General features: G+C 29.6%; 1 protein-coding gene across 1 annotated transcript in view; it reads left to right on the top strand.

The window, feature by feature from the left end:
- The window catches only part of LOC105359759 (uncharacterized), a 61118-nt gene that overhangs the window by 32862 nt on the left and 11994 nt on the right, over positions 1-16262 (top strand). The window contains exon 2 of the mRNA XM_011496438.1: positions 9903-9973. Within this exon, the coding sequence (XP_011494740.1) occupies positions 9903-9973 (71 nt within the window). The remainder of the gene's footprint in view (positions 1-9902; positions 9974-16262) is intronic.

Below are 16262 nucleotides of genomic sequence, written 5' to 3'. Positions count from 1 at the left end.
AAAAAAAAAAAACAAAAAAAACAAAAAAAAAACAAGGGAAAGAAAAGAAAAAAATGAAAGCTGCTAATAAAAGTTTGCTTGAAAATAGTTGAGTTATAGATGATAAGTTGAACTTAGTGGAAAACTTTAACGGCGTTAACAGGCTCTAGGCTGTTCGATTAGCATTTGTTCCCTCCCATCCTCATTCCACCACCTCCATCGCCGAGTTTCCTACTAACGAAGGGAATAAAAGCATTTGTACGATAAGAGGGGGCTTTTGCTTTTGCATTTGCCGCTTGAAACTGTTCACCTGATGAATCGAAAGCCTAGGGAGGAGAAAGAGCAAATGCCGCAAAGCAAAACGATTAAGTACATTTGTGGATGACGTAGCAGTCTCGTCAATTCATCTATAAGTTTGCCTTCCGAAAGGCCATGGTACTCCGGGAAATTTGTCGGTTATAACTTATGTAATTACCTCCGTGGGATTGGGAGGGGGTCGCCATCGATGAGAAGATAAAATTTTCATCCAATCAAATGGCAGCCAAATACGCCATGGCGATGCCAATATTACTGTGATACTTGGTAGGAGCGACGAGGTCGGTTTTGGAAGATCGAGCGGCTCGCGACTGCTAATTCCGTAATTTCGTTAGTACGTCTCTGGAGGAGCGGATACCAATGCAAAATACTAATACATTTCGAGGAGGCATTATTCCGAGCCTCTGAGACTATAAGCTACAAGCCGAGGGAATACATTATTCAATTCTCAATAAATCTACATTCCTTTCATTCTTCTTTTTATTCATTACGGGATTACTCGCATCGAAAGAGCAGTAAACGAGAAAAGGCAAGTTAAGAGTGAAAAGGAAACATTTTATGATTCCTTTGTAGCCGAGCTTCGTAAGAAATTCAATAAATGTCAAAAATTTGCATAAATCATACATTAAAAATATTAGCGCTATGTGAACTATAAAAATAAAGTAATAAGAACATTGTATTGATATGAAATTCAAAAGTCTCATTTATTATTAAGATTATTAATTTAGAAATAATTGTAAATAAAGGCCCCCGAGTATACTCGAGTATTAATATTGATCTCTTTCGTCCCATTTTTTCTTATTATAATAAACGAACGCGTATATTTTAATGATTATTATAGCATCATTTATACAATAATGTAACATGATAAAGTGTTCATAATAATATTTTTAAAAGTAATATTTGGCAGCTTTTACTATTACAACCTCGCTTACTTAATAGTAATGCTATATAAATTCTAGTTTAATTCATTGTTCACTAATTGAATTAACAATTTAGTTTAAAAAGTATATAACTTTTAATAACTATCGTCAATTATTAAAAGCTATTGCATTTCGGCATTTCAGTATTGAATTTCAAGCCAAATGCTGTTAAATGAAATATTACACCTATTAATTAAATGATAAAACTATTTTTTTAATATCAAGTTCACTTAAACATGCCCTCTTCACATTAAATTCTCGCATAAAATTCAAAACGAATGAAATTTTACATACAGACTAAGTATTATTGTTGTTCTTACGATACAATCAATTTCCATTGATTTTAAATTTTAAATTATGATAAAGTAATGTATTATGTGGAGTGAATTAATTTTAAATTTATTGCAAATTTATTTATCATTTATATAATAAACAATATTTATTCACGAAAGTTTTTTTACATAAATTTAGCTTGAATTAAGAATTAGTGAGACATTTTGAGTAAATAAGTAAATTTTTAATGGAAAGTTGATTGAATAGTTAAATTTATAGAAAAGAAGAAATAAATTAACGATCTTAACTTATCAATTTTCAAAGACTCTAACGTTTAAGGATTTATTTGTTTATTCACTTTTCAATAATTAATCGTATAATAATTACTACTATATTCAATTTACACTATTTTTTCTGTACTATAAATATGTATCATAACGACATTTTCTATTTTGACTTTTGATTAATTCTTAATAATTTACAAGATAAAAACTAGAAATACATACAATATTCAATAAACATTTTTATTAACGTAAACAAGTTTTTTTTTTATTAAATAAATCTAAATTATCGTTTAAATGTTACATTTTGACTTTGTTTTTATTTTGTAATTAACGTGTGTTATTAACGTAAAATAAGAAAAAACTTGTAACACAGAACGATATTCATTTTCATAGCATTCAATTAAAATGTAATAATGCGAAAATGTTCGCGAAAGCTGTTGAAGTTAAAACGAATTCCTCTTAAGCATTGATATTATTAGTATATAAGTTCTAAAGAAATGAAAGCAAACAAAAAAAAAAAAAAAAAAACATGTACTTAAAGAAAGAAATTTACATACTTACACCTACGCGCATATGAAATTGCATATATAGATAGACTTTGAATAGACATGTGGGCTTTCGATTTATCTGTTTTTATATTTATAAAAAAAAAAAAAACACAAACAAACAAACAAACAAACAAACAAACAATGGCAATGGAATAATATCAGCGCAACATTAAAGATCAAACGACGCACTTAAAAGCGCAAGAAACTTTGGACAGACGAAAAATAATAATGTTTTATGGTATGCAAGTGATGTACTACTAACTGGGCATTTAGTGCCAAAGAAAACAAATAATTCAAATCGCAGATGTGATCAAAGCATTTTAACACTCGAGCGCAATTATGTAAATGTCGGGATAAACGCGGGAAATGCTCAAAGCATATAGAGACTCGAGCGTATTCGTTACAAATGCTTATGCCTCTGTGCTGGTGCATGTATAAATGTGGTATAGTATCGACTAGGAGTTACAATGGTGTGGGAACGTGCGCAGTAGTAACGGCAGGGCACGGACGGACTTGGGGGATAAATTCATTCGTTGTTTCCGGTGTGCCAGAGCCCAGCGAGACTGGACTGGTAACAAGCTGACTGGGAACTGATGCCGCTCATTGCACCGTGTAACGAACGCGCGTTTGTCGGTGTGCGAGAGATCTCGAGCTAATGCGAAAATCCAGAGAACCTGGTGCAAATAAATGTTACCTAGGGAATGCTTTTAATAGAACGGAACAGAAAAATGTACGTGGTACTGGGACCCGTGCCACTTCTCGCGCTCGGCGTTGTGTGAAAGGTAGGGCGAAGAGCGCAGCTTCGTATGAAAAAAAGAAGAAAGCTGAGAAAAGAAGGAAACAACAACGACAAGCTATATTGGATGATATTGAGGGAATGTTTGCTAATAAATTGATCATAAGGTCAAATTTACAATTTCCTAGTTAATTAATGTACATGTTTGGATTCATTTTTCCAAATTAATTATTTGCTACATTCGCTTTATCGGGAAAGCCCGTTTATGTAGAATCGAGCGCATTTATAATAAATTTGCAATGCATATAGATGAAAATTACATGACTTTTACTGATAAATTAGTTCTTTTTAAACATACGAAATAAATAGCTAATCTATTGCGCATTAAAGGTTGCGTTTCTTTATTAGTTCTTTGTTTTTTGTTTTTTGTTTTTTGTTTTATTTTCTCCTTTAACAGAAGATGAGCTTTACACAATGAATCTTTAAATAAAACTTTATTCGATAAAAAGCAGTAAAATTAATACTTAAAGTAAAGTAGAATTTAATGTCATTGCAGATATAATATAGTGGACCTCGAGGAGGTTAAAATCGATAAGTTGACGGGAAATCTCGCGTTATGGAATAAAAGTGAGAGAAATAACGAGTCTGTTATATTTTACTTTTTCCAAGCTCCCAAACACTATCGCTATTAAAGCGGAGAATGCGGAAGCGTAGAATAAATACTTAGTAAGGAGTTGCATGAATCGTCATGATATAATTAATAATATAAGCGACTGGTAAGGTAGTGCGTTAAATACTAATGGGCCATACTTGGTGAATCAAATGATTATGATCGAAACTGTAAATATCGAAAATTCCAAGTGGCGCAATTGTATCTCGAAAGGGTAGCTCCGCTTCAAGTGCCGAAGCGTTCGAAAAGTCTATTTGAGAGTCCTCCGCGAGGGTTCATATAAAATCTCGTTAAAACATTCTTATATCGCGCGGGCTCCGATATTGAAATGGGGCGGCTGAGGTGGGAGGGAAAACGTTTTTATGCAATGTATTTGAGGATAAATCCGAGCGGTGGGACGGTGTTTGAAGTATGACTAGGCTCGGTAATACGATGCGACGTTCAGTAGGCCATTTCACTCGAGACTGTATAACCAACCGCGTTCGTATGGAAATGCCGTTTTTCTGGAATGCGAGAAGCGCGTGCGCGCGTTAAAACGAGCAAATTCTCTTACAACGATTTCCAAGCGACGACGATTTATGAATTATAAATAAATGGAGCAAAGCTCAAATCGAAGCTAGTTTAAATTTTTTATTTTTCATTCTTTTTCTTTTTTTTTTGTTTTTTTTTTGTTTTTTTTTTTTGTTTTTTTTTTTCACACCGAGGCTAAGTTATAGGCAGCAATTATCGAATGAAAGTGTACTCGATAATCCGCGTTTCGATAAAATTGTCGAACTTCCAGTTCTATTTTTATTCTCTTCATTATTATGAATTTAACGATTACGATTTCATTGAAAAGCAAATTAGTCATTGAAGTGAATTACATGAATTAATATATTATTAAGCTCTTGAATGTTATTCTCTCATTTACGTTTGCTAGCAACGTGAAATTTAATTTTAATTTTAATTTTATCCGTCGTTTAATACTATATAAAACAATGACATATTCAGTCTTGATAAAATTTATTTTATCGTTTCGTAAGAATATATTTAAAAATAACGGTATTATTATATTATTTGTTATTTGTTTCGTAATAATTATTGTAGCAGTCAAACAGATTATACGTTATTGCGCGTAATCATTGATGTTAATTTTAATTGCCTCAATTCGCATTAAACATTATTATTATGGTAGTGGACAAAAAAATTTACAGATACGCAATATATTTGCTCGGGAAACGATATGTTTGCAAATCAAAATATTCTACATTTAACCCATTGATTGAAAATGCTTTAAAGAATTTCAATTTTACTTCGCCATTTAAATAAATTAAGTGAAAGCAACGTGAGATTACTACTGCAATTCTATTTCACAGTTAAATTTAATATAATAAAGCAACTGCCATGTATTTGTCGTATCAGTACTCGGTCGACCAATAATAATTATTAATCCAGTAGCGCTCAATGCGTCTTATTTGTGTTTGTTTGGACTATAGAATATTCGCCTGCGCGCCTCTCCCTCCAAAGGATCTCGTCGAATCACCAATCCACAAGGATTGCCCCTCCCTCGCCATCCAAGTATCCGTCCGTTTAGTCCTCTATTTCCGTCTGGGTACATCTAATTTCCTTTCCTCCAGCGCGTCAAAGCTCTTATCACGTATTCCGCCTGACGATCATCGTCTCGCCTACTCGCTCACTCCATCTTTGCGTCACTTGGCGTCTGCTCGGCACGGTCTTCCGTCTCTATCTCAATTTTGAAGTTTTTCGTATTCCTTTCATGAATTTTCACCCCTCTCGCCCCGACGTAGCGTACGACAGTGCACGAGAACGACATAAAATTTCTCTCTCTCTCTCTCTCTCTCTCTCTCTCTCTCTCTCTCTCTCTCTCCCTCTCTGATATATGAGTACCGCTAGAGTGAAACGTATGTTACCGCGTTGTACGACCGCAGCATACAATTAATGCGCAGTGCCGTGTGTATCTATAGCTTGTAAAAACCGCAAGAAATTAAACTTTGCGATGACATAATTTATTTCCCATCCTTCCCTAGTCTTCTGCAATCAGCCATTTCCTTCTGCCCAGCTGCTTTCCGTCGAGAAAGGAGAATGAGCCTTTTCAGCTATTTTCAGCCAAGTACAGAGTCTAATCGCCTATCATAATGCATAAGATTTTCCCATAATATGTCCATCTTTTATTCTCTTACAACATTTTCTATTTTATACTTCGATCGGACTATATTTCTATGTCGCATTTGCAAATATCGTCAGCAAATAAAATTATCACTCTCTTAAGTATTTCTATTTAACATTATACACAAAATGGCATAATTTCATAATATATTTATAGCTCTTAACTGATAAGTGGATAATTTATCTTATACTAGAATATCTTTCAAAAGATTTCATATTATAAATAAGCAATTTAAGATTGTGCTATATTAAACATAATAATAATCATAATAAATGATTTAAGGACAAAAGTATTATAAATGCCGAACAATTGAAATAAAAATAGATGAATCCTTCCCCGATAAAAGCAGTCCATTATCGTTCGAACTTTTTTATTTTTACAATCGGACGATAATGGAATCCTCCCATTGTGATTGGCTAAATAGATTTTAATAATTTCAATTATAATTAAATGTATTTATCGAAAATTTTATGTTCAATGCAATTTTCATTATTACTATTAAGCAATACCACACTTTTGTCATTGAAAATTGTAATTTCGCATTTCTTATTAATTTTCTTTTTTACCGTAACATGTTTTTGATAGCTACAAACTGGTTCTTTTGAAGCTGGCACTTCTCGATATTTTATTACCTTTTCGAGGCATAAAAACTGAAAACGTGTTTTTTACATTTACTTTCCCTTCATATATTTTACCGGGAATTTAATTTTCTATCGGATTATGCTGCTTTTCAATGGCCAATATCTGATTATTACCTATTCGAATGAGTCTATTTCAATATAAATGGAATAAATATATAAATGGAATAAATATAAATAGAATTCTCCTAATGATATTTTACAAATCATGATTCGGGAAAATTGTAATATTAAACATGTACTGAAATGAAGGTACATACATAAAAAGTTTATATATAAAAGAAAAGTAAATTTAATAAAGCTTAGTGGCATAATATATATATATATATATATATATATACTATGTCACTAAGCTTTATTAAATTTACTTTTCTTTTATATATAAACTTTTTATCCCATAAAAATTCAGACATATTATCTGTATAAATATATCTGAATGGGAATATAATTAACAATCATGCCAGTCAAGATAATTTACGGCTCAGCCAATTCTTTTGCACTTGGCGTATAAATCTTTGAGCATTAGAAAAATAAATCGAGTCTGTTCTTTCAATTGCAGACACTTTACTTTTTTTTAATTTTTACTTTATTTCCTACAAATGGCAGTAATGTACTTTACCAATTGAACTCTTTGTTTTGCATTTTTTAAATGACTATATTGTCATTTATATTTTTGCTTTCTCCAAAAGAATATTAATTACATTTAAATACAATTCTCGTAGATATTTAATATAATTTGCAAGGGGATTGTATGAAACTTCAAACAGGAAAAAAAAAGTATTTAAAATTGAAAAAATTTTATTAAAGGCACGCATACGTAAAATATGAATAGTTACAAAAAAAAATTAGGAATATTTTCTACGATGAATCCATGAAATATAGAAGAAGAGCTTTTCATTCTAATTTCCATTTATATCAACCTTTATATTTTAAACATAAAGTATGAATATTAAAAGTCATATTTTGCAATTTGATTAGTTTAAAATCATATTTATTGTTTATGAATTTGTAAACTAAGTTATCACGATTATATATAGTTATATAATAATATTCATGATATGGCCGTATTTGTTAATCGAAAAAATCAAAAAATCAAAAAATCAAAAAATCAAAAAATAGGAAGAATTTTTTGATTAATTTTTAATTGAACATCTTCAAAATAATATTAATTACAAGATACTTTATAAAAAATAGTAAACCAGTTAAAGCATCCTCAACATTTTCCCAACAAAATACGTTCGTTATTAATGATGATTTATCAAAAAAAAAATTCTATCAATATCGGGGCAATCTTATACGCAATTAAACTTTTAATGAACATTTTAAACACAAATGAACAATAATGCTTTTCAATGGTAATGAGAAATTATATTACTATGTTCATCATTAATTGGAGAATGACAACATTTGTTAACTAGCAATTGTGACTGATATTTCTGTAAATGTCAAATACTATTTTGCATATAAAATTTGTAAATCCACTTTAATTTTGTTATTGGACTTAAATATTTATTAATATCGATTAATATCATTATGATAAACAAATTAGCGTAATAATTAAATAACTTAAATACGTATTTAAGCCAAATTAAATAATTTATTGCAAAGCCTAATTAAGCACTATTGATATTAAATTGGAGAAGATATTTTTTTTCAAATTCGAACAATAGACCTACTTTCATAAATATAGATTGCAATTTATTTTAAGGCGTATAAATTAATGTCTAGAAAATTGATTGTAAGCCGTGTACGCAGTGCCTTAAATACAATGTATTCGTTAAACTAGTAAATAAACCATAGGAGAACATTATAATACTTGTATGTAGATCAGAATTTTTTATTTTGAATATTATGTCGAATAAGACAAGCAATATCAATTATTGAACCTTCTTACGCTAGTGCGGAAATTATACAAGATCCTATGGGAACTTTTCAGCAAGATGAAATGTCAGCACCACTTTATTAATCAATGTCTGAAAGAAGGAAATAGATAGGAATTCGAGTTATAGTACGACGTTTGATACTTTATAACAAACTAAAGGAGAAACTTGTTTACGAGTTGCACATACGTGCTTGCGAGTTTGCACGTATTTTATTGACAGATAGACTTCTCGTTACGAAGATTCCTCTAACGTTAAGCTCTCAAGACATCATCGATCAACGAGAATTACTTTTAATGGTCCCAATTATATCCGATGGGAGTTGTTGTAAATTATTATATTGACTTCTACGTTATTCACATTATTTTCAATTCATTTGAAGTTGTTTGAGCACACAAGTATATCCGTACGATTTAAATGTTAATGCAATTTAGAACTGTAAAATTACATGCGACCTCTCTCTCTCTCTCTCTTCTTTTAATGGCATACATGTAAGCGTATGCATTTATCAATATGCGATATTAAATTAAAAGAAATTTATACATTATGCACATCATAAAATTATACTTAAAAAATTTCGTCAAATTAAAAATTTATGTACATATATTTACATACCATAGGCTTTATATATAATGTAATGATTACCTAATTTCCTATCAGATTTTCATATATATTTAATTTATATTAAAGCTACTATTCGTTTGAGGGAAAAATATCAGAAATTTTGCTTATAATTTAAGAAACAATAAATTAACTAAAACTTATAAGATTTTCGAATTCAGATATTATTACGAGTGAAAATAATATTATTATTGTACAGCATTGCTGTTTGCTGATGAAATTGGCTTATTTGTTCTAGCGTTTAAATGAAATTAATTGGATGCGCAGATATGATAGCCGTAAGTTAATAAATATCAGATATTTGAGATTATTGCAAAATTCTCTTCAATAGTGAATACATTGAAGAATCGAAAATTGGAGCAACTCGGTTAATAAACGAGTGCTCAAATCTAATGACAAGTCGGTATTGGCTAGTAATAATTTCATTTAATATAATATTAGTTAATATTACCTTAATATTCGTATTTGTATTGTTATAGATACATTTATAGATGAATATTATAACAACATAATCACGTCAAATGAAACATAATAAATAATATAGTTATTATAGTATTGCAGTTGTGCATTATGAATATATAATAAAATATTATATTATAATAATATTATTAATTGTATTATGAGAAAAAATATTAACATGTATTATTTGGATCGTTAGTAACTGAAAATCTGTAATCCAATCGTAACTTTATATTCAGGTTCTGAAGGAAATGTATTAATATATAATCATTTTTTCACTTATTTTCTCATTTGCTAGTTTATAAAACGAACAAAGAAACATATTAGTACGTAAATAAATATAATGAAACATTTGTATTTAAGACCTCGCACAGCTTTTAAATTTCATTTAATTGTCAACTTTTTACAGAACTCGATACGATGCTTTATGGATACACCAACAGCATATATGTTTTGGACCATACACCGGAATCTCTGCCAGTATGTATATTCATTAAATTTTGACATATAAATTGAAACTCTTGAAATGAGAGATTAAACAGATGCAATTTTATAAAATATTAATTTGCGTTAAAACGTCAATTTTAAAAGCCGATGCCAATAAAGTAATAATATGATCAATATATTAAACTACTATTTCCACACACCCACATACGCACACACACGCGCACACACACACGCACACACACACACGTATATATATATATATATATATATACACATATACATATGTAACCTAGACGTAAAATCAGAATCAGTTTATCATTATGAGTACAAGACTTAATTCAAATGTTTAATTATTAACAAAAATTTATGTTCACATAATAGAAAAACATTATTATTGATTATATTTGATAGAGAGGAGGCTCGGTAGTATTCATGAAATAATTATATTCCCATGTTCTATACTATCTGATTATTAAATCTTAAAGAAAAATGTTAGCGAAATTATCTTTAAATTTATCTATCTAACCCTTAAAATCGATAATATTATATTTAAAATATTTTTTTCTTTTCGTTGATTATAATTTTATAATATGCTCTTGTAAAATAACTTTAAATAATAATTATAATCCTATTAGAGCACTTTGACAATTTAATTCGAACAATTTAATGAAATACAGAATTTTGTGAGAAAATTGTTAATAATAAGTACAATTCAGAAATTAAGTGAGAAATTAAATTTAACGAATATTAAAGATTATCTTTTAATACGATAACGTCTTCAATTAAATAATAAATAATAATTGGAAAAATTCATAGAATGAGAATAGACACGAGAATATTATGTGTAAAATATTAAAAGTTATTTACTCGCGCGCATAACTGCTGATGTGAAAGAAAAATATTAGAATAAAAATCGTATTAGACATTTAATAGAATGAAAAATTTCTTGTTAGAATAGAAAAGAAAAAAAAAAAGAAAAGAAAAAAAAAATAATTAAATAAAAAGCATATGTAGATTAAATAAAAAATATACGCTAGTAGCGTTGAATTTTAATTAATAAAATAATTAATGCCTTTCGTCATAGAAAACCATAATACGTATGTAGAGAATATAATTACCCGCAAAGTATTCACAAATTTTATCTAAACTAATTCATAATTCAATATTTGATTTAGTTTTGAAAATGCATTAATAATTCAGAATATGAGCTTTATTCCAGGCTTTCTGAATTCCTAGCAGTCAAGCTTTTGTACACAATTGCGTACTGTCCGCTTCACTCGTATAATTCATACATCAATTGCATTATAGAATTTAACAACTTTGTTGGTTTGGAGATTCGACCTTATTGCAAGATCATCGGCTCCTTGCATGTAAAAAAGGAAAAGTCAATTAAGCAATGCCTTGACTGGGACTTGGTTTGTTGCCAATCAGTGCGCGTTTCATTCCACGTGCCACACCACTAAGTCTATTATATGCAAATGCATATGTGCACATTCATACAAGAATATACAGTAGGTGATGTTCAGATTTTGCGAATGTCATTGCGCATATATGGCACATCGTGCATCATGCTCTATGCTCGCTTGAGGCTTTCAATTAGTTGCCATTGTGTTGCATGCAAGAAAGACTAATTGTGACGAGTTTGACTGACGAATTCGTTGCAATTGATTGGTTGGTAGTTGGAGCGGCATGTATTTTGCAAACTGCAAAAAGTATTCGATCATTTAGGCGATTGGGGCGGGCGACCATTTTCAAAAATATCGACGCTCAGCTGCACTGTAGGAGACAATGAATTAATTAAATGATTAAAGAGCATAAACGGTAAATACTAAAACTCGATCGATAAATGAAAAATGTACGTATAATTGCCATTTATATAGTTGAACTTTTAAATAAGCAAAACTACATTTTCAATTATATTTTAATATTTTCGTTCAAATTGTATGAAACATTTTTTTCTCTTTAATTTTTCCGAACATTAATAACAAATATTCTCGTGTAATGATCAATCGCGTGAATTTTTTTTTTTTTTTTTTTTTTGGATGATTTATAATAAATAGCTTCGTTAAATGATAAGGAAGCTAAATAAATTGAATTTATTTTCAAAATTTTAGACTCATCTTGATGAAGTATTTATTTAATAAATGCTTATGAACTTAATAATTCATCAGTCAAATATTATATATAATACAGATGTCGATGACTGTTGAGAATATCACAAGTAGATCATCGATTGAATATTATTTTACAAAATAGTATGCGTTACAAAATCTTTGAAAATTAATGAATCGTACAAATGATACGAGCCGGAAAGATCTGGCAAAAAATCATTTTTTCACTAACTTCAGCTTCATTTGGCAAATTAAGCGGATACACGTGTATGTGTACAATCTCGTAGAGTACTAAGTGCAAAACGCATGTACATTTAATTATAGTAATTAGCGCTGATGAATAATGAAAAGTACAGACTCCCTATGAACTTTACGAGCTACGCAATGTACCAATGTGGGCGAATATATTTGCAGATTGATACGTGTGTGTAGTAGGTGTGCCGCTGCACGGGCACGCACTCTACTTATTGTACACTAAAATGATTAAACTGATGCTTCTATATTTATTGGCTCAACCACATTGGTATTTTCATTTCCAATTGATTTCTTTCCAATCGGTACTTCAACTTCCGCCAATATTTGCCGCTATTTAAGCTCTTTTTACCGGCTCTCTGCTGTCCCGCACTCAATACCCTCACTATCCTTCCTCGTTCTTACTCTTCCTCTCGCTCGCTCCATTTTTTTTTCTCCTCCTCTTCTTATCCACTTTACATTCTATTCCATTTCTCCTTCTCTAATCTACTTCATTTTTTACAGTATGTATAGGAAGATGAAAAATAAAAATCGTTACCGTAGCACCATGCAAATGAAAAAGCACTGCATTCTTTTTTTTTTTTTTTTTTTTTCTTTTTTTATTCACTGAAGCATAACACAACATGATTTAAACTTATATGCACTGAGCCGCTATGCAATTGTGCGATGGCATAAAATGAAAGCATTTCATGGGCAAAATTTGCGGATAAAAAAAGTGCACATATACTCGGTTATTGGAATAAAAAAGATTTATAAAGGCAATACAAGGAAAGCGAGTGAAACCGTTTACACAAATGCAACTCGATATAATGAAAATAAGTTATCGTGTGGTCAGTACATCAATATGGTGGAAGGCTAATTCTTATATTTATAATGGCTAAAGATTTTCTTTTCTTTTCATTTCTTTTTTTTTTTTTTTCTTCTTTTTTTCTGTTTTTTGTTTTTGTTTTTTTATTTTCTTGTTTTTTTTTCATTTTTTTTTTTTTTTAATCTTGCGCACGATTAAACCAAAAGATTTATGTTCATGCTGGATGAACAAATACAATTATTTTCAAGTATAGAAGACAATAGGAATATATAATTCTTATAGTAATTAATTCTTACGCGTATTCATTTCTGCGCTTGAAGAAAATATCGGAGGACAACAACATTTCCATTTGAATTATTTTCAAAAAAAAATTTTACGAATAAAATATTTATATGCTAATTTTATTGACAAGCCAGCGGTTGCTAGTATGTCACATATATCAGTGAAAAACTCACCGAATCGCGTAAATCTTAAACAAAACAGTCACAGATACATCTTACCGAATAAAACACGAACATGACAGCAAAGACGATAAATAAAGGAATTTATAAAGATCGAAGATAATACTCGCAAGGATTATCGTTACCCTTCGATCCCCATTAACTATCCTGAATAATTTTCATCTGATTCTTATCGTAAGGATTAATTAAGTCATTCATTTTATAATTGTTTCATTATATTTCTCAATAATATTATTGCTTTGAGATGTACGGGAACGAGAGACGAATTCGATCACACAGGATATTAAATTAAATTGTGGCTTTATTCCAACATTATGAAATGTAATTAAAATTCAATACGTTTGTAAAGCTACTTTTATTTAAGTTCAATCAAGAATTTAATAGAAAATAATATTTTTTTTTCACTAAGAAATGCTTATAACAACATCCCAATGTCGTGAATATTTATGTTTAGAAAAATATTCGAGAAATGGCGCAAAATAATAAATAACGTATGTATTTTTTTTTTTTTTTTTTTTTTTTTTTTTTTTTTTTGTTAACCATCGAAAAAAATCCAAATTTGAAATAAATGAAAATAACAATGACGCACAATGCAGACACAATTTGATATTGAAACAAAAGTAAGAAAAAGATAAAGAAACTAAAAAAAATTTTAAATGCAATTATACATGATTGATGATTAAAAATTTTCAATAATTACAATGGAAATACATCCATTTTCCATATTCAGAGGTAAAAAATAGAATTAATAGATAATAATGAAATGCTCTTACAAGATATTACATCATTAAGAAGAAAGTGAAGTGTATCGACACAAATAATAGGAGTAATTAAGCATTCCCAAGCCAGGAATAACGCCTCCTACTGGTATTCGCGTCCTAGTATTGCCTACCCTTAACTACTTTAATAAGGGTCGAGCGACAGAATGTATAAAGCTCTAGAGTCTTCTCGTCCCCTCTTGATATATCCGTGGTATCCCTCTTTCGAGTTCCCTCAAGAGTATAATTCGTAGTGGCTGTGAGCGGAAGTATGCGGAAGTGCAGGCAATTCGCGCTTTTATAATTTCCATAGCTTGGCTAACGTTATCATCCGATAACAAGGAATGTTTCTGAAACTGTGATTTGTGTCAACGAGAGGAAAATGGAAGACGCATCTGGCATTTTACTTACACATACAAAATATGCTATAAAATGGTCCGGATAAAAGCATTTATACAAATTCATATAAATGCAATAAAAGGCTGAATGTCAAGTCAAGTGGAATGATAAAAAAAGTTCAATATAAATTACTTATTCATTATTTAAACGTAACAAGCGGATAAATAACAATATACGCAATTATAGATTTAATTAATCCATCTCCTTGTCATAATATAATCAATATGTATATTTATGGCACTCCGGTCCGTACTTCGTAAGTTGAGCTTTTTAATGGCTACGGTAAAATACTCAGATAAATTAAAACTTTAAAATGTATATGGACCATCTGTTACAAGCTGCTTGGTTTTAAACAAGTTTCAGAAATTATAAAAATTATATTTAAATATGAATTTTTTAATTTTATCGCGACATTTATAGTTAATATTAAGTATGACATTAAATAAAGAAAGTACAAATAGTATAACATTAGGCATATATTTCAATGATAAAATCGTTGTAGAAAATAATTATATAATGCTGGATGATTATTATTTATATTTACAATGGATAAATTACTATATCACGATACTAGTGCATATTAAGAATTGTTGAAAGTGATGATGGAGAAAGAAAATTTGAATATTATGGATAGCGAGAAGCCGAGATCACATCTAATAATTATATAGATTCTTTTGCCCAAATTACTTTCATTGTAAATATATTTTTTCAATTCTTTATGTTTAATTATAATCTAAATTTCGTTTAAGTTGTATTCTGTATAAAAAATTTCTTGAAAACATTTAATTGTTTTAATTAAAAAAATTCTTAATTACGAATGTAAAGTTTTTTTTCTACTAGATATACATATATATATATATATATATATATATATATATATATAGATACAAAAAAAAGAAAGAAAGCAACAAACTCGATAAATTTTTAGTCAAACTTTTAGCAACCATTTTTAATTATAAAAATTGTTTAAACTATGTTTTTGATTTAAAAATTCACACATTACTATGTGCGTAGATACATTTTTTTGCACATTTATTTAAAAATTTATTTTATATATTCGGGAATGGGAGTAATTTTTTTTTTCACTACTATTACGTATTTAAATGATATTTTTAACATTATTCTTATTATAAATATTAAAATCTTGTTACTCAACTTAATATCGATAAAAATCATTTTGAAGAAATAAAGAGTTTTCATCATTTCATCTTTCCTTCTATTATTTTAACAAGTTTTTATGATATGATAATGAAACTTATCGAGTCAGAGTCATAAATGAAGAAAAAGTCGGAACAAGAGAAGGATCTTATTTTTTGAAATGTTCTTGTATTCCAACATACGCCAGACATACTTTTAGCTTGTAACAGTCCGATGGGAAATATATCAAGGGGACCCAGAAATGGTCAGAGATAACGAGCGTCCTATTCCCGTCAATGCCCGTGCATGTTCCCGTTCGTTTATTCGTGTATGCGCTCGCGCGCGCGCGCAACTACGTGTTTACGTACGTATGCGTATGTGATTGCGACTCAGGTC

The sequence above is a fragment of the Ceratosolen solmsi genome, unplaced genomic scaffold (genome assembly GCF_000503995.2).
Source record: "Ceratosolen solmsi marchali unplaced genomic scaffold, CerSol_1.0 scaffold10, whole genome shotgun sequence".
Taxonomy (NCBI): Eukaryota; Metazoa; Arthropoda; class Insecta; order Hymenoptera; family Agaonidae; genus Ceratosolen; species Ceratosolen solmsi.
The sequence above is the reverse complement of the archived record's forward strand: the minus strand, read 5'-3'. Positions and strand labels throughout refer to the sequence as shown.